The sequence below is a fragment of the Rhodofomes roseus genome, assembly GCF_022264815.1.
Source record: "Rhodofomes roseus strain CIRM-BRFM 1785 chromosome Unknown C8Q71scaffold_28, whole genome shotgun sequence".
In the NCBI taxonomy this organism is placed as follows: Eukaryota; Fungi; Basidiomycota; class Agaricomycetes; order Polyporales; family Fomitopsidaceae; genus Rhodofomes; species Rhodofomes roseus.
Window position 1 is genome coordinate 336,515 of NW_025952984.1, and position 19,300 is coordinate 355,814.

A 19,300-nucleotide genomic window follows, 5' to 3' on the forward strand; every position below is an offset into this window, starting at 1 on the left:
GTTGAGTGTACTGCTACTCAACTGCTACCAGTGGGGCCTCATGACGCCCACGAGCACCCACAAGTCCACTCCGGGCGAGTATACCCACGCTAGGTGACGAAGATTGCAACGGACGCACTAACTGGAGTCACGGAGCCGCCTTACCCGCGTTTGCGGTCCGTGGTAGCTAATAGAATCCCCTGGCACTACACGATACGTTATACTCACCGGCACTGAGGTGCTCACTTCTGCGTCTGAACTGTTCGTCGCCTCGTCAGATTAAAACTAGCACACCATCCAATTCCAATCGTGACGGGCAGTCAACGATTGTAGATCCGGACGCTCTGTAGTCATTGTCAGTTGTGTGTCCCTAGTTGACACTAGTCCCCATGGTTCGTGCTCAAGAACAGATGCGGCTGGCTCGACGGCATGTCCGGTCTAGAGGGAAAGTATAGCAGAAGGTCCTGGTATAATGAACGCTACTTCCCGTCGATTTGTAGCCACATGCCCCAACGCCGCCGCTCCTCCTCGTCACCTTCGAAAACCCAATTGACTTTCTTAATTTCCTGAAAACCCTCCTTCAGCTGCGGCTCTTCATACTGCGCGCGAAAACTGGTGAAGGCGTTGTACGGCAAAAGCTCCCTCTTAGGCTGCTTCAATCCCGGGTAAGCGTCTTGCCTACTGGAAGGTAAGAGGTAACTGACCTCTCGTTCGACAGTCGACGGCGGTAAGTTGAAGGCTCTGTAGAGATTGTTATGCCATGCTAGTTCTAAGGACCCTTCAAATACAATGCATCTGCGACGTGTGTCAGTATCGGTAACTTCCGTCTCCGATGAAGGCGGACTGCACCTTATTGGCACGGAGAGCTGCTTGGAAAGCTCCACGTAGTGCCGCCTCGTCTCCGCATTGCGATTCGTATTGTCTGTGCAGTATCAGTGATTGATACGGTAGTGTACACAAGGTAGGCTCCATACCTACGACGCAACTGTTGCCTTCCTGGACAGCCTCCCGGACAGCCTTCACGCACTTGTCCCTTGTGCGAAGTGTGTCTTGATTGACGTGTACATAATCCGCTGGTTGAAAGTGTTTCATGTAGAAGGAGGACTTCCCCAGTGAAGGGTACCCGACGAACACAACGATCTCCCGTTTGGGCTGAGGCGGTATCAGTGGTGTCGATGTCGGCGTTACGCGTGGTACTGGTAATACGATCAGCAGGAGTCATACTAGTATAGTGTATTAAGGGTTCAGACACCGACAATCAGTTGGCAGCGATGAGACGTGGAAACCTGGCAGGGTATATGGCGCAGCAGGTAATTTGAGGAAGTATTCCTTAGAGGGCGTATCATGAGTTGTGGACTCATATGAGCTATGAGCGTATAAGTACCGACCTCTGGAGTGTAGAATGGAAGACCGACATTCAGCGCCCATTTTCTGTCGGTCGAAGCATGATCGCCTTGTCGACCCGCTGCGTCACCCACAAATATCGAGGCAGATTTATCTGCGCAAGATAGGCTCAGTAAGGACCACGAGGATACGACATCTGCCTGCAGACCTATCTCCACACCATCCAAGGCAAATATACGTTCTAGTTCATACCACATGCCAGGCATTGGCTTGCGATAGCCATCGCGGGCAGTGGCCGCAAGGATTCGAAACGGCACATCGGAGAGCTGTGCGTCAAAAATGATGTGAAATGTGGTTCGTGCCACGTTTACGATGACTACTCACAGCGGTAGCTATTACTGGGACCTTCCGTTTCCAGTCTGCTAAGGCAGCGCTCTTGAGGGCCTGGTTCGTGATTATAACGACTGAATACCTGCGTTGTGTCAGCAATGATACACTACACCGGCGATAAATGCATACCCCGAGTCATGCACCTCTTTCAATTTCTTCGGTATGTTCGGTCGCCACCATTGAAATTCAGGCGTTGCGTTGCCCTTCGTTTTCTTCGGAAAACTGGACTGGATGACACACCCGTCAAGATCAAAGGCTGCCACTCTCTGCCGGCTCTCGGGGCTCATATTGATGCCGTGTAGGCAGGATCGCTGCGGGCCCAGGGCTGGCTTGAGCCACTGGAATGTTGAGTGCGGTTCGGCCGACTTCTTCTCGAAGATCGGGAATACTGTTCGTGTATTCGTCAGCTACCACCTTATTAGAAAGTACAAGAGAGCAGTTACGTTTCGAAGCCTTCCTCGGTCCGTTTCGTTCCGCATCTTCAAGAGCATCAGACGACCGTTTGTTGGAACCAGACGCTGTGGCGCAGCAATTGTCATCGGCTCTAGCACGCTCATAACCATAACGTCTGTTCAGCTCACGTTTGGGAATTGACTTCTCCGAGCTCATTTTGCTGAGTTGACTTGCAGTAGCTACCGAGATACCGAAGCTTCTGACCAGGATACTGTACTCGGATATCGTGTTGAACGTCTGACTTGATCGTGGGGGACTCCGAAAGCGCGAGACGCGTCTGACGCGTGTGTGGCGTTAGTTGAGTCTCCGATAATCGCCGGTCACAACTCCATCTGCCCGAGGCTATCTGAGTCTGAAGTTTCGGGACCAGAAAGTGGCTGCGCAGGAGCGCTGAGTACAATCATCGTCGGGTCTTTACCGAGTTGTCACCGAGTCCTCACTGGCAACGTCCTCCCGGCCTCAACACTTACGTCGACCGCACAATTGCTTTGGGTACTGAGCCATATGTATGTATTTAGGTACAGTGCAATGTATTTCTTATCCGACTCCAGACGCCCGAGATCCCTCAGGACCGGTATCCTGGTCCAGCCTGAGGCGGCTGCAATTGATGTCGTACCGTTACAGCCACATATCTGTACCATTAATGCGGTAGAACTGCTATGTGACCGCGGATCCGAGTCTGTTCGACTTGTGAGGACGCTGAACTCCAAACGTTGTATATCTGTTTTTGTGAGCATACCAGTCCACATAAAGTATAGGTACTGAACCTGGACGCCTCCAGAAATCTTGGGTCAATGGCTCGTTGCCATTGTCAGAAGCTCGCAGCGCTGTCATACAGAGTTCACGCTGTTCCCGGGCTGTGCAGCGACGTCTAAACCACAGACTACGGTTGCACCGCCTGTCCAGTGGCCCCTCCTTGGGCCGCGCGTAAGGCCAAGTCCGGTTCCGTCCGAGTCAGCTCATGACTGCGCGTGTTATAAGTATCAGACCGCTCAGTCTCCCTTCCCCCTTCCTTCTCCTATTGAACTACCACCCGAAGCTCTTTAACTACGTTGCGAATGTCATCAAGACATGAGCTTCACCACCACGTATGAGCCCATGGCGAGTGTCTTCATATGCTTGACGTCGTACGCGTGCTGACCTGCATGGATGTCAAGGGTGGGTCCCTCATGGTCGTCGCGAAGAACTCCGTACCCTCTTTACCCGTGGAGATCTGCGAGAATGTCATCGAGCAGCTAGCAAGTGAACCGGACGTGGAAGACATCCGGAAGCGCAGAGCCCTCCTCGCCTGCGCGCTCGTGTGCAAAGCGTTCTACACCATGAGCCGAGCGGTCTTCTGCAGGCATCTCGCTATCATGAGGTGGGATCTGCTTCAGGGCTTTGTAAAGCTCCTGGAGTCGAACCCGACCCTTCTACCCCTCGTAGAGTCCGTGTACCTGTCCGGTCGCGCGACTCGAGACGAGTTGAGACCTCCTCGGGCGAGCGGTCCCTTGGCGGCTTTTCCACTCATCTTCGCAAGGAAGCTGCCACGACTGCGCAAACTCCACATATGCTGCATGAACCCCTCGTGGTTCTACACTGTCAAGCCAGAGCTGTTCTACTCCGCTCTGGGACAGTTTACGTCTGTGACGACCCTCTACATGCGGGACGTCACCTTCAGCTCTGCGAATCACTTCGCGAAGTTTCTTGACTCGTTGCCAAACCTCGAGTGGTTAACGTGCTCCCACTTGCGGTGGGTCCGGCATGATCAAGAACCCATCCACCCACACAGGGTCATTGCCAAACCCGTCAGAGTGTCCCTGAAGACTTCACTGATGTCGCTTGAGGATACGCAAACGCTCATCGAGTTCTTCGCGAACCCAGACCTCGATCGGGCGGCTGGGATCGATGCGCTGTCCATCGGGCGGATGGAGCTGCGCAACCTACAGCATCTTGGAGTTAAGCAGCTTCTACATGCCACCGGTCTCTCTCTCCGATACCTCAAATTGTGTCTGGGGACCGTGGTAGACACAGAGGAGAACGCTGATGACTTCGCTGGTGCCGGTGAGTTGTCAGAGCACATCACAGGATAGATCACGTACTGACGATCACATGCAGCTGCATTCATGAGCCTTAAGGACAACCGCAATCTTCAAATATTCACGTTGAAGATCCATGCGTTCTACAAGGATACATATCATTGCAGCTGGCTCGCGCCGCTGTTGTCCGAGTGCTCCGACCAGCTCCGCGAAGCCAACATCCACATGAAGATCGGTGCCTCCACCGACATCCTCACCGCCTTCCTCGTAGGCATCAACAGCAAACAATGCACGGACATCGACGACATCCTCACGCAGCCGCATATGAGCAGGCTCAAGCATGTGGCGTGGCACATCTTCGACTACACCGGCCATCCCGTTCACGAGGAATTGTTGCACGACAAGTTCGTGGCACTATTCCCCAAGCTACACAGTCGAGGTCTCCTTCGGTACGCCCAGTTCGTTATGTGATGCACTCCGTGCGGCCAAACTCCAACTCTTGTAGCTTCCGGTTATATTCGGTACGCCGGGAAGCAGACGAATTCGTCGATTCGGACGTAGACGAGAATGGACACGACGTGGATGAAGATTCGTAGTTTCTTAGCCTCTGCTCAACGCTTTCACAACGGGAGCTGCGACCGCGGAAACATATACCCCTCTTGTATTACTAACTGAAGTACTCATGCATACTGTTACTTACCCGATTCCCGACTTAAGACCTAATCGCCCACACACGAATGCACCGGTAGTTTTTACAATACCTCTATGATCACATCTATTGTATGTCTTGCAAGCATGTGTTTGTTGTATTGAGTGTATTCAAGTGCAATATACGAATGTAATCCTGTCTAGTACGACATCCAGACTCCAGACGCTAATACCTCGACCTCAAGCTTGAGCGAGACCACTTAAGGGTTCAATCTTCCAATTATGGGCTGGATGTACCATTGAAAGACCCTGTCTACACATCTCTCAGCCTGGATGGAGTCCACGTCGTACATCACGAAACGGACATGGCATGTCAATGCTGCACACGGGGGTCTGAGTCAGGGATGGACAAGAATGCAACGCGCCGTGCAAATGATTATTCGGAGACTGTCTTTGCAATTGTAGTCGTACAGATGCAACATGCTTACGGTAAACCATATTCTATTCGTCGTCCGCTTTCTTGAGACCGCTGAGATCCCTCGTCCCTCTGTGAATGGCAACGTCAGGCATCGCCGTGAAACGCTTGTACTGGTGCACGTACATTACAGCTGTCCCGTAAACATCGATCGCGTCAATCCGCGTCTGGTCTTCGCCTCCATGGTTGGATTCAACGAAGATCTGGAAACCAAGTGAGAACAGAATGCGAGGCAGGTCGTTTTGACGCACATGCAGAGCATTTACTGCCTGGAACCGGACGTATCTCAGCGGGACCCGCTTTCCCTCCTGCACTTGGTCCTCGGTCAACTCAAACTCCTGGGTGAACTCGCCGTCGGAAAAATCATCGAATCCGATCGTAGGGCGGTTGATCAAGAGTTTGATTTTTCGAGGGGCCTGTGCCACACTCGACGCCTGGATGGCAATCGACCGTATCCGCACGGTTTGGTTGAACTAAACGCAAATCCAGTCATGGGAACTTTCGCATGATACGGCGAGACTTACTGTGATGTTCAGGAGCAGCTGCTCGTCAACATCGCTCAGCAGGTATGTGCCGCCACTCGTGTTTTTCGCCCTGTTGGAGACGATGGACTTGAAGGTGTGCTCCTCGTCCTCATTGAGGCACGTAAGCTGCTGCAAGTCGAGGTGCTCAAGCACGGATTTCTGGTCGCGCTGGTCAGAGGGCTTCGGAGGGGGATATGCGCGCGGGAGTCCAGCTCACATCACTGTCATCCATGGTGTACGTACAAGGTCAGGATTAAGAGTAGTACAAGTAAGGAGATTAGATAAGATCAACGACTACGGCGTGGAGCGAATGCGAACACAGATAACACGCGGAAACATCTCACAACCAAGGACCGAATGCGCGACCCCAAGAAATCGTCCCAGTCAACCCAGCATGCCCAGTCGCTACACAATCACACATTCGTCTTTTGCCTCCTGGCGAGTAGGCCGCGCCATGTTTGCTCGCTTGTTGCCAGAGCGCTTCATCTCCGTGAGACGGTTCATCGCTCGTTTATTGCCTTGTGCTGTAGACAAAAAAGGCATCAGAGAACAATTCAATCCCGACAAGTCGCAAACGTACCTGCAGCACGCATATACCACCGCTTGGAAAACTCGATGTCCTGTTTGACACCAATGCCCACCTCAGCGTAGTAGCCTACCGCGTACTCCGCCTTGCTCAAGCCCTTGTTCGCCGCCCGCCTCGCCCACAGGTACGCCTCCGAATCGCTCTGCTTGAGCACGCCCTCGCTCCCAGTCAGGTACCATCCGCTCAGCGCAAGCTCGGCCTCCGAGTGGCCCTTCTCCGCAGCCTTGGTGTACCATGCAATCGACCTCCTCGGGTCGACGGGACACGTCAAGCTGCCGTACTCGTAGCACTGCCCGAGCTTGTACTGCGAGTGGGTGTACCCAAGGTGTCCAGCGCGGGAGTAGAGCTCCTTCGCATATGCCGGGTCGTACGGTACGACACCACTGTTGGGCGCTTCGTACAGCATCGCGAGTTCGTGCAGCGCATGAGGGTTTTCCTCGTCCGCCTGCTCCGCAGCCCGCTTCAGCCAACCGATCGCTTCGCGCGGATTTGCCTGCTCCCCCAAATTGCCTCGCAGCAGTATACACCCAAGCTTGTACATCGCAGCAGTGTCGCCCAACGAGGCCGCCTTGCGATAGAACGCGAGCGCCCGCTGGGGCTCCCGTCGCGTGCCGGCCCCGATCTCGTTGCACACTGCCACACGGTAGCAAGCAGCCGCATGATTCTGCTTCGCCGCCTGGAGGTATAGATGATATGCACGCTCGTGGTCGACAGGCAGGCCAAGCATGCCCGTGCCGTGACAATTCGCCAGGAAGAACTGCGCCTCGTCGTACGCCTGACCCTGCGTCGCCAGTCGTCGCATGACCTTCAGCGATTCACCGATCAGTGCGTCCCGGAACTTCTTCACGTTTCGCTGGTCCTTTGCATCCGCGCCGAACTTCTTCGCCGCCTCGATGAGGTACTTGGCGTACAAGAAGTGTGACTCCGGATCCGGATCGTCCTTGATACGCGTCCGGTATTCGTCGATGTACGCCTTTGTGAAGGGCGGTGCACTGAGATCGATGGCTTTCGTTTTCTGCGTGCGCAAGGCGACGGAAGCAGCTGTGCCAGATCGAGCAATCGGTGGTCTGTTGCGGAACTCGACCTCCTCTTCGATCGGTTCAGGAGGCGGTTGCATTGAGGAAGCATTCGAAGGGCCGCGTGTAAGCGATGTTTGCGAGGCGCTATACATCGAAGGGGCACCGGGCTGGTACGGGGCAGCACCGAGGAAATTCGGTGGGGGTTGAGGTGACACCGGGGATGGGCCGTTGCCGCCATAGTATTGCTGTGGCGGCATGTATGCCCCAGGCGGAGGCGGAGCAGGTCCACCAGGAGGGGGCCCCATGCCCAGCACGTCGGAAGCGGCGGCATACAAGCTATTAAAGTTCTGCTGCTGGGGAGGTGGTCCTTGCATGGCGTACCCAGGGTGACCGTGACCGTGCAGAGAGAGGTTTCGCGCTGGATACCCGCCTTGGCCGCCATGGGGCGGATATGCACCGCCATTTTGAGGGTACTGGTACATCGAGTCGTCATGCGAATACAGGCTCGTACCGTCCGTCTCCGCCGATCCGTCGTACGCGAATGAATCCTGCGTGTGATCGCTGTAAACACTGTTGTACGCACTACCGCTGCCCCCGCTACCCACAGATTGTACCGAATGCACGGAATTGACGTCGTTCTGTCTGTTGGGATCCTGTGGCCGTCCGGGAGGCATCCGACGCACTGCCTGATCGGGCGATGTCGGTAGGCTGTAATGTTGATGTGGCACCATGTGCGGATGGGTCTGCACTGACATGGCGGAGCGAACGGACATGGACGTGCCTGCACGCTGTATGGGATCATAGCCAGGCTGGAGGGGCGTGGTCCCGCGCGCATGCGGGTCACTTATTCGGAGGTTGTTCAGACTGCCGAGGACGTCGTTCTCCTCGTACGGCGGCGGCATGGGCGGGGCAGGCTCTTGGTGGTGGTGTTGCTGCGATGGTAGCGAAGGCACGGAGTGGTTCTGATGCCGCATGAGTGGGTTCGCTACGCGTTAGCCGCATCGCGCGACGGCTTGAGACTCGTATGGGGACGACGACTGCACTATAGGGCTCACCATTGGGATGTTGTTGGTAATGGTGGGCAGCGGCGACGTCGTCTTGGGTATAGCGATGGACAGGCATGCGATGCTGACCATCTGGTGGCATGGCGTGGTGCTGAGCGAACCCTGGGTCAGCCTGCGCCTGCGCAGGGTACGCTTGTGTGTCGGCCATGATGTCGCTGGCCTTCGTTGTCGCCGCACCTGCAGTCGGCGATGGGTATGAGGACAGAGACGGAGATGGTGGAGGTCAAGGTAGCAGACACACGAGGTCGCAACTCTGAGAACGCTGATGATCGTCCTTATTCCCGCGATTACGGGCGGTATAACCAGCTACTTACTGTTATTACAGTGAATGTAAGTATTCAGAGGAAGCGTTCATTAGTGGCGATTAGTGAAGGCGATCACCGGACAAGCGCCGCATAGAAGCGTGTCTGCTATTCTTGGTTGCGCGGATTGAAGACAATATTCCTCCGACGAGTCTAAGCCATACGAGGGCGTGCAAAGTTCCGACAACTGACGAGAATACCATACAAAGTGTAGACAATAATGATAGGGCGAACGTTATGTTGCTGCTGCTTGAGGCTGGTCCAGGGGCACGGTGTCGTTGGTGTCCACAATGTCCATCGCATGCCCGTTCAGACCCGAAGCCTCTGGACGATCCTCCTGGACTCCTCCCTCTAGACCCGCCTTGCTCGTCGACCCCGCTCCCTCTGCGATGGCGACGGCCGATGGGTCCGCCATATCCACATCCCCGTCCTCCTTCACCACTGGAGGTTTGACCTCCGTTTTCTCCTCTCTGCCTTCCCACACCCACTGTTCAAGGACCCTTTCCACCCGCTGCCTCTCAATCCCCTTCCCCGTCCTCCTCACCTTTACTATCACGTCCTTTCTGCGCTCTACCTGCACCTCCTCTGTCCCTTCTTCAGTCTTCCCTTCCACACTATCCTTCCATTCCGCCCAGCGCGCCTCCCAGTCTTCGCCGCCCGGCGCTGGCCGCCGAGCCTTGACCACACGGCTCTCGCGCTCGACGGGCACAGTAACGACGCGCTCCCACAGCCTGGGCTTGAAGTTCCGAAACATCCCAGCATCCTCGGCGACAGGAGAGCGCTTCCGCTTCGCGCTCGTACCATTGGACAGGCTATCGGCGCTGCCGTTGGCCTTGAGCGACTTTCTGTGCCCACGACCCTCGTCATCGCTGGGCTCTTCCCGCGCAAGGCGCACGCGCCAGCGCAGCTCTCGCGCGAGTGCTGGCGCGTCCTTCACACGATCGCCTGGTACCTGCTCCTTGGCCTCGCGTTTCGCGTGGTCCGTGCCGCGCTCCATCGCCCGCGCCTCGCCGACCAGGAAGTCCACTAGTGCTTCGACAGATTCAAGTACACGCGGAGAGAACTCTTCCTTGGCTTTTAGGTCGCGGAGATACTTCTCTGCAGCGTACCAACACAGTCTATCCGATGTTCAAAATGTAAGACAGGCTATGATATGTGTGATGAACGTACTTGACGAAATGAGGAAACCTGAACTTCTTCGGTACATGCGTAGTGATCTCGATTTCGCGTACCTTGAGCTCTACTCGCAACTCAGTATGGCGATAATGACTGCGAACAGGTTACTCACGGACTGGGACATTGTATGAATGCAAGAAGTTACCCCCAAATACGAGCGTGTCCTCGGGTGTATACTGGACTGCTTTTAGTCAACGATTTCTCATCATCAACGGAGACTTACCACAGCGTGAATCCATCCCGTCGGGATGATCATCGTGTTACCATCGTGTAGCTCGACCTTGTATACCTCGTCACATAGGTCGCCCAACCACGAATGATTCTGCATCTCTGTGCCAGACCATCTTTCGTACGCATGCAGATTCGCAGGAGTCGGCCGGATGAAATAGAATACCTGTAGAACGAGGCTGGTCAGTCAGACTGTGGTTGACGATGTATGACTAGCCACACCTTGGTGCCGTGCAAGATATGGTAGTAGACGGAAGAGCCAGCAAAATCGACATGCCAGTCCTGTAGGCCATCAGCGAGACGAAACAGACTCTTGTAGTAGAGTGCTCACAGTCCAAGCACCGGCAACGCCCATCAGACAATACAGCTGCACTTTTGGGTATGCATTTCCTCTGCCCTTCTTCGTACTAGGCCAGAACTTCTCCACCCAATCCAGCTCACGCACCAGCCTCGGAGGAAGCACCTTGTCCGCCAATTCAGTTCCTGAGATCTCGAGCGAGATGACATTCCTGATCTTGTCACGGACGGATGGCTCCTGAGCGTAGTACTCTGCCCACTTGCCCAGAGTCCACCCGGGGGTGTTCGACTGTGTAGCGACATCTGGAAGACGCGCACGTGAGAATGTACCTCTAACCCCACCGAAGACGAGAGACGCACCGATGACCTCGACCGGGAAGTCCTTCCCTATGACCTCTGCGACGTCCTCCACCGTGAAGCTCTTCGGCGGCATCTTCATCCCCAGACCTTCAGGACTCTCGATCACAATCGGCTCCTTCATCGCGCTCTCGTCGCTCTCCAGCCATTCCACGCCCACCTCCGAGCCCTTCATCCGCCGGAATGGGTTTTCCCTGATCTTTTTGCCCTCGAGGATGCGTATCCACTTGTCCGGCCCCGCCTCCGCGCCCACATTATGCAGGCCGGCATAGTCGCGCTGCGTCTTCTTGCGCGCCGACTTGCGTGCCGGCGGCTTCATTGTGATCGTCCGCGCAGGATCCTGGTCCATGCACGCCTTGCAGAACCTATCTTACGCAGCCTTCGTCAGCACGGCCAAGGCTCATCAGGGTACATGACGATGGGTCTGACCATTTGTCGATCGCTTCGAGTTCGCCACCGTCGCCCGCACAGCGCCAGTGGTACCATGTTTTGCAGGCGTCGCAGCGGACCCAGTTCTCTTTGTCCGCCGCCGCCCACTGCTCTGTGCTGCGGCCGGCGCATGCAGGACACGAATCGTCGCTGGCCTGAGCGGTCTCCTCGGTCGTCTCGGCAGCCTCAGCAGCACCCTCCTCTGGCTCGTCTGCAGCGCCCGACTCGGGTGTCTTCTTACCATTGCGACGGCGGGCGCGGGCCATGGCTTAGACCTTAACGAAGATGCTCGGATGCACGAACTGCGTGAGCTCGACGTCGTGCGTAACTCGGGAGGAGCGTGACGGACGTTAGCAAGCAGATTCCGCGCTCCGCGCGTGTCAGAAGGTACTTACTATGATACTGACCGTCTAATAATGCCTGTACTTACCCCGATCACCATAGTAAGTTAACTTTGTATTCACGTGTCAACGCAGACTCTCGCACGCTTACATTTGTCAGTATCTACTAATCAATAGTAAGTATTGTAAGTAGTCGCAATCACACAAGGTTCCCGCACGTCGACGTCGTGCTTCCAAGGGATATGTATCGCACCCAAATCGCACCGATCCTGTTTCGTGAGGCTCACGCTAGGCAAAGTGCGCCATAGTGCACAGCTCGCGGATTCGACTGCCGAATCGTCGGTGAGTGTCTGGGCGACTTCAGGCTCAGCGGCCCAGACACAAGTACCCTGCACATGCGCACGGAAGCGTGAACAACGTGAAGGTCGTCATTAGGATGCTACAACAACAGTAGTCTAAATCATTTATTTCTGCTTGATACACTTACACGCCGCCTTCAAGTTCTATTCTGCGTTCTTGACACAGCATTGATCGCTTACTTCTCGCTGAGCTCCGCAACACCAGGCAGAGTCTATAAATCCAGAGCTATTACCATCATGCCTCGTAATCGGTGTACTGCAGTATCACGCACCTTGCCCTCAAGGAGCTCGAGACTAGCACCGCCACCAGTGCTGACATGGCTGAGCTTGTCCTCCAGGCCGTGCTGGGCAACGACCGTAGCGGTATCACCACCCCCCACGATGACCGTCGCGCCGTTCTGCGCGGCCTCGACGGTCGCATCGAGGAGCGCCTTCGAGCCTGCCGCGAACTTGGGGAACTCAAAGACGCCCGGAGGACTGGGTTCGGCCCGATCAATTAATTGAACGATGATGTCATATCGACGCTGCTCACCCGTTCCAGAGGATTGTCTTGGACTCGAGCACGGTCGTCTTGAAGAGCGCATTGCTCTTCGGGCCCGCGTCGAGACCCATCCACCCGTCGGGAATGCCGCTCACATCGTCTGCGGTGCCAGTCTGCAGCAGAGATGAGCACGGTTCAGTGTCGGCGACCAAGGGACTCACCGTCGCATCCTTGTCGAACTTGTCAGCCGTAACGAAGTCCACCGGGAAGACAATCTTGATGTTGCGCTGTTTCGCCTTCTCTACCAGCACAGCGACCTTTTCTGAGCCTGCCTGGTCGAAGAGCGAGTTGCCGATCTACGTCCACCGTCAGCTACGGACTAACTCCACACTGTGGCGTTAGCATACCGGAATGTTCTCGAGCGTCTTCTTGAAGGTGAAGGCCATGCCACCACAAATGATGAGGGAGTTGACCTTGTCGAGCATATTCTCAATGAGTTGGATCTTATCTGACACCTTCGCACCGCCAAGGATTGCCAGGAAGGGACGCTCGGGGTGCTCAAGGGCCTTTGCGAAGTAGTCGAGCTCCTTCTTCATGAGGAAGCCGGCGGCACGCTGCTGCAACTTCACGCCGACCATACTTGAGTGCGCACGGTGGGCCGTACCGAACGCGTCGTTCACGTAGACATCGCCGAGCTTCGTGAGGCCCACGCGGAAGGCATCAACCTTTGCGGGGTCAGCCTTGGTCTTCTTGCCTTCCTTGTCCTTCGCGGACCCTTCCTCCTCGATGTGGAACCGCAGGTTCTCGAGGAGGACGAGGGAGCCCTCCGGCGCCCCCGCGACAGCCTTCTCGACGTCGGGCCCGACGGAGTCGTTGACGAAGATGACGGGCTTGCCAATCTGTTTTTCGAGCTCCTTCGAGACGGGCTGGAGGGAGTATTTGGCCACGACCTTGCCGTCCGGACGGCCGAGGTGTGACATCAGGATGACCTTGGAGGCCCCTGTGCATCGGCAGTGAGACGCGTCCCACCTCCTTCGGGCTGGACTGGTGCTCACCGTTCTCCAGGGCATACTTGATCGTGGGCAACGCCGCGACGATACGCTGCGTGACTGTGAATACCGATTGTCCGATGTATGATCGAATACGGACATACCGCGGGGTTTGTGACCTTGCCATCCTGCATCGGGACATTGAAGTCGACGCGGATGAGGACGCGTTTGCCCTTGAGGTCGAGGTCGGTGATGGAGAGCTTGTTGGAGAGGGACATGGTGTGCAGTGGTAAGGAGGAGGAGGGGTATGAGGAGGGGAGGAGTGCCGTCTGTAATATATACTACGATCGATAGCGGCGCCTCTCCCGCAGGCACGCCGAGGCGCGAACATCCGCCGCACGCGCCGCGTCTCTGCTCAGACCAGACACCGATCCATCTGGACTGGGCTCCTCACATTGTCATTTGAGCTTGTCTACCACCGTCATGACCGACCCAGCTGACGCTGCAGCCAACTCGCTCGGCCTCGATCTGGACGCCCTCAAGATCAAGGACGACCCCGAATCGTCTGGCTCGCCCGCAGCGTCCAAAGATGACAAGTCTCAGGCTGGGTCTGAACCTTCCGAGAAGACGGAAGATCCCAAGCCAGGGGATATGTATGACGAATGGGATGCGCCTCCCGGATGGGGGGATGAGGAGGAGACAAAGTCACCGACCTCTAAGCCCAAGAAGAAGGAGAAGGGCGAGCCGTCTCAGCAGCGAGAGAAGAAGAACCCGTATATCAATCCAGAGCGTGTCAAGACTGGTGGTACCCAGCGTGTATGTCGCCTTCAAGTGGGCGAGCTAGAAAGTCGATGTGCTCACGTCACATAGGACAAGTTGAGCGAGGAGGAGCTCGCAGAACGCATGACGCGCATTCGGGAGCAGAACGAGAAGATTAAGCAAAGGCGTATGGTGTGTTCAGGCGGCCTTTTGTAAAGGACGCCACCTTATTCTGCTTAGGATGTACAAGCGGACGAAGACGCATTCAAGAAGACCCAGGAGGTAGATCGTGTCAAGGCAGCAAAGACCAAGAAAGTGCAGGAGAATATCGACCGCACCCGCGAGCAGAACGCTCGCCGGAAGTTGGACAAGGTGTGCACTATTTGCCCTCTACTTCGACAACTGAGCCTCACGGGTGGATAGATTCAGAACCGTGAGTGGGATGCCGGGAAACCGACTCGAAGCGACTGGAAGTCGTCCAAGAAGACTGAGGAGGGCGATGAGGCGGCAAATGGATCTCGTCCTTCCGTCGGCATCCGTGGTGCTGTGCGTGGCGGTGGCGGAGGACGTGGTCGCGGAAGAGCGCCGTCCAGCCCTACAGTTGAGAAGAGTGAGACGGATGTTGAAGAACCGACAACCACACCGGCCGCTGCTGCAGAAGCGCCGGCGGCCGCTGCATGAAGAATTCTTGTGCGTCGTCCAGTATTCTCAACGGGTACATGCCATTCCGACGTCAAACAGGAAGCCGCGAAGTGAACGCTAAGTGTATATGCTACCACCTGTATCGCGACCGCGAGTTCGCAAAGCGCGAGGACTGCTGTGTTGTGAGTGCTCGGCCACCTCCATGTCTGATATGCACTAATTCTAATAGTATCCTGATGTTTCCCGCAGATGCTCTGTTCTCTGGATCTCATACGATGTATACCATTAGCATGCAATGTCATGAGCTACTAGTAGTCACCTGAACGTCACCGCATGCGCTGCAGCAAACTCAGTGCAGACCGTACAGGTCGACACAGTGCGGAACGTCTCTACAGCACGAGTAACAAGTGGCATCCAGAACCGCGCTACACACAACGTCGGACTCGTGAAGACGGGATGTACGTAGGACAATCACGTTCACCAACGCGGCGACATAGTGAAAGCAAACGCTTCTGGGTGACTGAGATCGCAACACATGAGAGACTGGCATGAAGATTACCTCGACGGACAGACCTGATTGCACCGCCACTATACTCGATCCTCTCGCCTTCCAGGGGGATAGCATCGGAAATATCGACGCGAGCATGGGCGCTGCAACACAGGTTTGCCTCAGAGGATTACGTTCGCCCAGTGTTCGTCCGCACGTTTCTGCGGATTGTCTGCGGACATATGTATCGTCTTCCAAGGCCGAAGTCCTGGGGTTGAAATGTTGAACGTTGAGGCCTGGACATTTTGAATCTTGATATATTATTAACTTGCGGATTCGGCATCACGCATGCCCGTCCTGGAAGCCTGAAGAACGGCGATTGTGATGTTCATGCGGGACGAGGCCTTAGGAAGCAATGATCACAGCCGCCACAGGGGAACTCGACCACCTCCGAAGGTGTCTTACTAGTTTACATATCATGCCTAAGTTCAAGTTATGTAACAGTAAAGCCAGGTCACGGTAGTACGGAGCTGATTGTTTGGTGTTGTTGTCCAACAGCTTCGTACCTGACCAAAAGCGGAAAGTTTCAAACAGTGCAGACTGAACTTTTCGCCACAAGCGCCTGTTCACAACTGCACTGCTACCACCGCTCGCCATGGGTCGCGGAGTCTTGCTTACATCCAATCTCCCTCAGCTCCAAAATCTCATCAAACGTGACCCGACGGCGTACAAGGAGGAGTTTCTACAGCAATGGAACCACTACAATAGTATTCGCCAGATCTTCCTCATAAACCCGGATGAACAGGCGCAACACTTCAGGGAGTTGGTAGCCTTCATCGCTCAGGTAGGCTTCCTGCTTGGTTTGCGTGCAACTGATATGTAACCTGTGCAGGTGTCGCAATGTTACTCCAAAGAGACCGCCGAGTTCCCGTCCCACCTATCCACGATGCTGCTTGAAAATTATGGCACGCTCTCGCCCGATACCCGGAAGTCCCTTGTACAAAACTTGGTCATGCTTAGGAACAAGGATGTAATAAGTTCCATTGAGTGCGTATACCCTCGTTTCCTTCCAATGAACATCTTGACCAACACCGGGAATTGAGACTGCTCAAGACCCTTTTCCCCCTGCTTCCGCGTACCACCTCATCATCTCTCCGTGCCTTCATTCGGCGAACCATCCTCTCTGACATTCGGACCGCGAACCTCCGTACGAAGAACCACAAGCTCAACCGAGCCGTACAGGCGATGCTCTTCGGCATGGTAGAGCGCGGCATGGACCAGGAGGTCGTCGGCGACAAGGGCAAGCTCCGTGCCGCTGCGGGTCCTGCGCAGAATGGCGGCGATGCTATGTGGGCTATTGTCCTGACGAAGGAGTTGTGGAGGAAGGGTATCTGGTGTGTTCGTTCTCACATCGGTCGGGTACCGCAGTGTTGAGCTAGATGTTTGAAGGAATGACGCGAAAACCGTCTCCATCGTCGCGCTTGGATGTTTCCACCCGGTTGTCAAGGTTCAGAGTGCATCCCTGCATTTCTTCCTCGGGAGCGACGAAGAGAAGGAGGACAGTGACGACGAGTCGGAAGACGTAAGCCTTGTTCGCTATCCATCGACTTGTGCCTCATCACCATCATTTTCAGGAACCTGATGTGAAGGGATTACAACATCGTAGGGAGATCAACAAGAAGACTAGGAGCGGAGACAAAAAGATTAGGAAGACGATCAAGTCCATTAAGTCGGTGAGTAGCTAATCATACCGCGGCAACGACGCTACTCACGACGCTGTCAACAGAAACAAAAGAAGAAGGCGGACGCGATAACACCTAACTTCCCCGCCATCCAGTTGCTCAACGACTCTCAGACATTCGGCGAGAAGCTCTACGACAATCTCAATCGCTACGACAAACGTCTCTCCCTCGACCATAAGATCCTCATCATGCATCTTCTCTCGCGTGTCATGGGCTCGCACAAGCTCTGCGTGCTCGGGTTCTACACGTATATCGTGAAGTACCTCACCTACCATCAGCTGCGCATCCCTTCGATCCTGGTCGCGCTCGCGCAGTCCGTTCACGACCTCACGCCACCTGACGCCCTAACACCAGTGGTCCGGAAGCTCGCGCAGGAATTTGTACATCCCGGTGTAGGGAGCGAAGTCATCGCGGCCGGTCTGAACGCGATCCGGGAGGTATGCAGACGTCAGCCGTGGGCTATGGAGGAGGACCTGCTGGGAGACTTGATTGAATATCGGAAGAGCCGGGACAAAGCCGTCACTGCGGCAGCGCGTGGTGTGCTTCAGCTATTCCGGGAAGTCAACCCCGGAATGCTCAAACGGCGGCAGCGTGGCAAGGAAGCCAGTATGAACGTAGCTGGCGGCAGCCAACCACTGCCGTTCGGTCACAGCACCGATGCAGCGGTGGATATCGAGGGCCTCGTGGTATGTATCATGTTGTCTTGCGTCATGTTGCATGGAGTTGACTCATACGCCGTAGCTTCTCGAAGATCACTTACAGAAGCTACGTGAAGAGGAAGGCGTGGCGTCCGATGCGGAAGGCGATGATGAGGCTGGTTGGGAAGGCTGGGACCTTGAGTCTGACTCGTCCGAAGAATCGGATGTCTCTGAAGGGTGGATTGACGTCGACTCAGGCGGAGAAGACGACCTAGACATCAGCGACAGTGAAGACGAGGCGGACAAGAAGGATGCGAAAGGCAAGAGCAAGGCTAAAGGCGAGGACGAACCCCCAGCCAAAGCAGACGAGACTGCCGCTGCGAGGATATCGTTGCTCGCTACCACTAAGGTTGGTCACTTCAGTCATGTTTGGGCCTGCTCCGAACTTAGGCCCTTTCGCGCAGATCCTCACTCCCGCCGACTTCGCGCTGCTCAATGATCTCCGCCTCCAAGCGGCGTCCGATGCTGTAGAGCGAGGCGGTGGCTCTTCTGCTAAACGGAAGCTCGCCACATTAGAGGCAAGTAAGAGGATTATGCAAACAGGTAACAACGCGGAAACCTTCATCTCCGAGGACGACATTCTCGGGCCCCGCAAGAAGGCCAAGTCCGACTACGCCGAGCGCATAGCATCCATCGAGAAGGGCCGAGAGGGACGCGAGAAGTTCGGCTCGCTCAAGGGCAAGAAAAATAAAGCCGCGCCGAGCAGTTCCACGAACAGAGAGAAGGCAAGGAACAAGCCAATCATGATGATCCTTTCCAGCGGTGCGGTACGAAGCAAGAAGAAGGCGTCGCTCAGGGACAAACAACGAAAACTCAGAGCACATATCGACCGAGCCAAGAAAGGTCACCACTGAGCGCCACCTCTTGTCTTTCACATTCATTGTGGCGTCCATCGCGTGGGGCAAACGGGTTGATCTTATGTGGTATGCCTCTGTATGAAGCTCCTAATTCGCTTCTCCCCATCGTGACTTGCTGGTTATGTATTGAGTCCGGCGTCATTGGTCATTCGCGTTGCTAGCTCGACGTGTGCGAATGTGTGGTGAAGGTGAGGCTGTTTATAACCCTGTGTGTCGGTATAAGCATCTCGATGTACACGTACACGAACAACGTGCATCGAGCCGGCTGTTGAAATTATCAAGGAGGAGGACCGAGTGGGTTAGGGGCCTGCGGTGGATGTGTAGTAACTTATGATGTCGCACAGCATCCATTCAGCTGAGTCTGATCCTGGCCTGATCACAGTCGAATGTGTCTCTGCTCTTTCATCGATTCGACTTTAGTGTAAAGCTAAGTTACCATCGTGATAGCTCCTGGGTACCATGTAGGTACGTGTTGTGCGTTGTGTGTGCATGCGTCGTACATGCTGATAGTACAAGGGCTGTCGATTCCAGGTTATGTTCCCACTCATGTCCAATTTGTCGCCCTCATAGTAGGTTCTCTGGTCTTCTGGCTCCAACTCACAGCCCAGGTATTCAGTCAGGTTTCTGTCTCTGAGACGCTTGAACAGTACTGTGAC

General features: G+C 55.3%; 8 protein-coding genes across 8 annotated transcripts; 3 read left to right on the forward strand and 5 right to left on the reverse strand.

The window, feature by feature from the left end:
- Positions 1 to 261: 261 nt before the first annotated feature.
- On the reverse strand, positions 262 to 2,441 carry C8Q71DRAFT_783947 (PNK3P-domain-containing protein). Its single transcript, XM_047925004.1, has 11 exons — positions 2,295 to 2,441; positions 2,157 to 2,231; positions 1,843 to 2,101; positions 1,708 to 1,795; positions 1,532 to 1,649; positions 1,368 to 1,477; positions 1,236 to 1,308; positions 954 to 1,175; positions 829 to 901; positions 684 to 774; positions 262 to 629 (listed from the first exon to the last, which is right to left on the reverse strand). The coding sequence occupies exons 1-11, from the start codon at positions 2,320 to 2,322 to the stop codon at positions 459 to 461; spliced, it is 1,308 nt and encodes a 435-aa protein (XP_047774229.1). The 5' UTR covers positions 2,323 to 2,441; the 3' UTR covers positions 262 to 458.
- A 706-nt stretch (positions 2,442 to 3,147) lies between these two features.
- On the forward strand, positions 3,148 to 5,043 carry C8Q71DRAFT_316674 (uncharacterized protein). Its single transcript, XM_047917761.1, has 4 exons — positions 3,148 to 3,267; positions 3,324 to 4,209; positions 4,264 to 4,633; positions 4,690 to 5,043. Exons 1-4 carry the CDS (start codon positions 3,238 to 3,240, stop codon positions 4,778 to 4,780), a joined length of 1,377 nt encoding a protein of 458 aa, XP_047774230.1. The 5' UTR covers positions 3,148 to 3,237; the 3' UTR covers positions 4,781 to 5,043.
- Positions 5,044 to 5,333: 290 nt separating this feature from the next.
- On the reverse strand, positions 5,334 to 6,063 carry C8Q71DRAFT_862119 (DUF1000-domain-containing protein; the record flags this gene model as incomplete). The annotated part of the gene is made up of 5 exons (XM_047927990.1): positions 5,334 to 5,379; positions 5,434 to 5,510; positions 5,559 to 5,780; positions 5,832 to 5,990; positions 6,049 to 6,063. The coding sequence occupies 5 exons, from the start codon at positions 6,061 to 6,063 to the stop codon at positions 5,334 to 5,336; spliced, it is 519 nt and encodes a 172-aa protein (XP_047774231.1).
- Positions 6,064 to 6,091: 28 nt separating this feature from the next.
- On the reverse strand, positions 6,092 to 8,773 carry C8Q71DRAFT_783951 (uncharacterized protein). Its single transcript, XM_047925005.1, has 4 exons — positions 8,492 to 8,773; positions 8,042 to 8,421; positions 6,412 to 7,984; positions 6,092 to 6,355 (listed from the first exon to the last, which is right to left on the reverse strand). The coding sequence occupies exons 1-4, from the start codon at positions 8,646 to 8,648 to the stop codon at positions 6,237 to 6,239; spliced, it is 2,229 nt and encodes a 742-aa protein (XP_047774232.1). The 5' UTR covers positions 8,649 to 8,773; the 3' UTR covers positions 6,092 to 6,236.
- A 178-nt stretch (positions 8,774 to 8,951) lies between these two features.
- C8Q71DRAFT_783953 (Clavaminate synthase-like protein) lies at positions 8,952 to 11,643 on the reverse strand. The gene is made up of 8 exons (XM_047925006.1): positions 11,290 to 11,643; positions 10,864 to 11,225; positions 10,538 to 10,806; positions 10,429 to 10,488; positions 10,202 to 10,372; positions 10,091 to 10,154; positions 9,973 to 10,042; positions 8,952 to 9,920 (listed from the first exon to the last, which is right to left on the reverse strand). The coding sequence occupies exons 1-8, from the start codon at positions 11,553 to 11,555 to the stop codon at positions 9,038 to 9,040; spliced, it is 2,145 nt and encodes a 714-aa protein (XP_047774233.1). The 5' UTR covers positions 11,556 to 11,643; the 3' UTR covers positions 8,952 to 9,037.
- An 81-nt stretch (positions 11,644 to 11,724) lies between these two features.
- Positions 11,725 to 13,821, reverse strand: C8Q71DRAFT_783955 (phosphoglycerate kinase). Its single transcript, XM_047925007.1, has 7 exons — positions 13,624 to 13,821; positions 13,526 to 13,571; positions 12,878 to 13,470; positions 12,692 to 12,826; positions 12,522 to 12,643; positions 12,262 to 12,466; positions 11,725 to 12,201 (listed from the first exon to the last, which is right to left on the reverse strand). The coding sequence occupies exons 1-7, from the start codon at positions 13,735 to 13,737 to the stop codon at positions 12,166 to 12,168; spliced, it is 1,251 nt and encodes a 416-aa protein (XP_047774234.1). The 5' UTR covers positions 13,738 to 13,821; the 3' UTR covers positions 11,725 to 12,165.
- On the forward strand, positions 13,822 to 15,367 carry C8Q71DRAFT_783965 (uncharacterized protein). The gene is made up of 6 exons (XM_047925008.1): positions 13,822 to 14,275; positions 14,330 to 14,410; positions 14,459 to 14,590; positions 14,642 to 14,908; positions 14,960 to 15,042; positions 15,110 to 15,367. Exons 1-4 carry the CDS (start codon positions 13,943 to 13,945, stop codon positions 14,897 to 14,899), a joined length of 804 nt encoding a protein of 267 aa, XP_047774235.1. The 5' UTR covers positions 13,822 to 13,942; the 3' UTR covers positions 14,900 to 14,908; positions 14,960 to 15,042; positions 15,110 to 15,367.
- A 600-nt stretch (positions 15,368 to 15,967) lies between these two features.
- Positions 15,968 to 18,904, forward strand: C8Q71DRAFT_783966 (SDA1-domain-containing protein). The gene is made up of 8 exons (XM_047925009.1): positions 15,968 to 16,191; positions 16,240 to 16,394; positions 16,451 to 16,741; positions 16,797 to 16,929; positions 16,982 to 17,080; positions 17,134 to 17,775; positions 17,831 to 18,136; positions 18,192 to 18,904. The coding sequence occupies exons 1-8, from the start codon at positions 16,003 to 16,005 to the stop codon at positions 18,639 to 18,641; spliced, it is 2,265 nt and encodes a 754-aa protein (XP_047774236.1). The 5' UTR covers positions 15,968 to 16,002; the 3' UTR covers positions 18,642 to 18,904.
- The last annotated feature ends 396 nt before the right edge of the window (positions 18,905 to 19,300 follow it).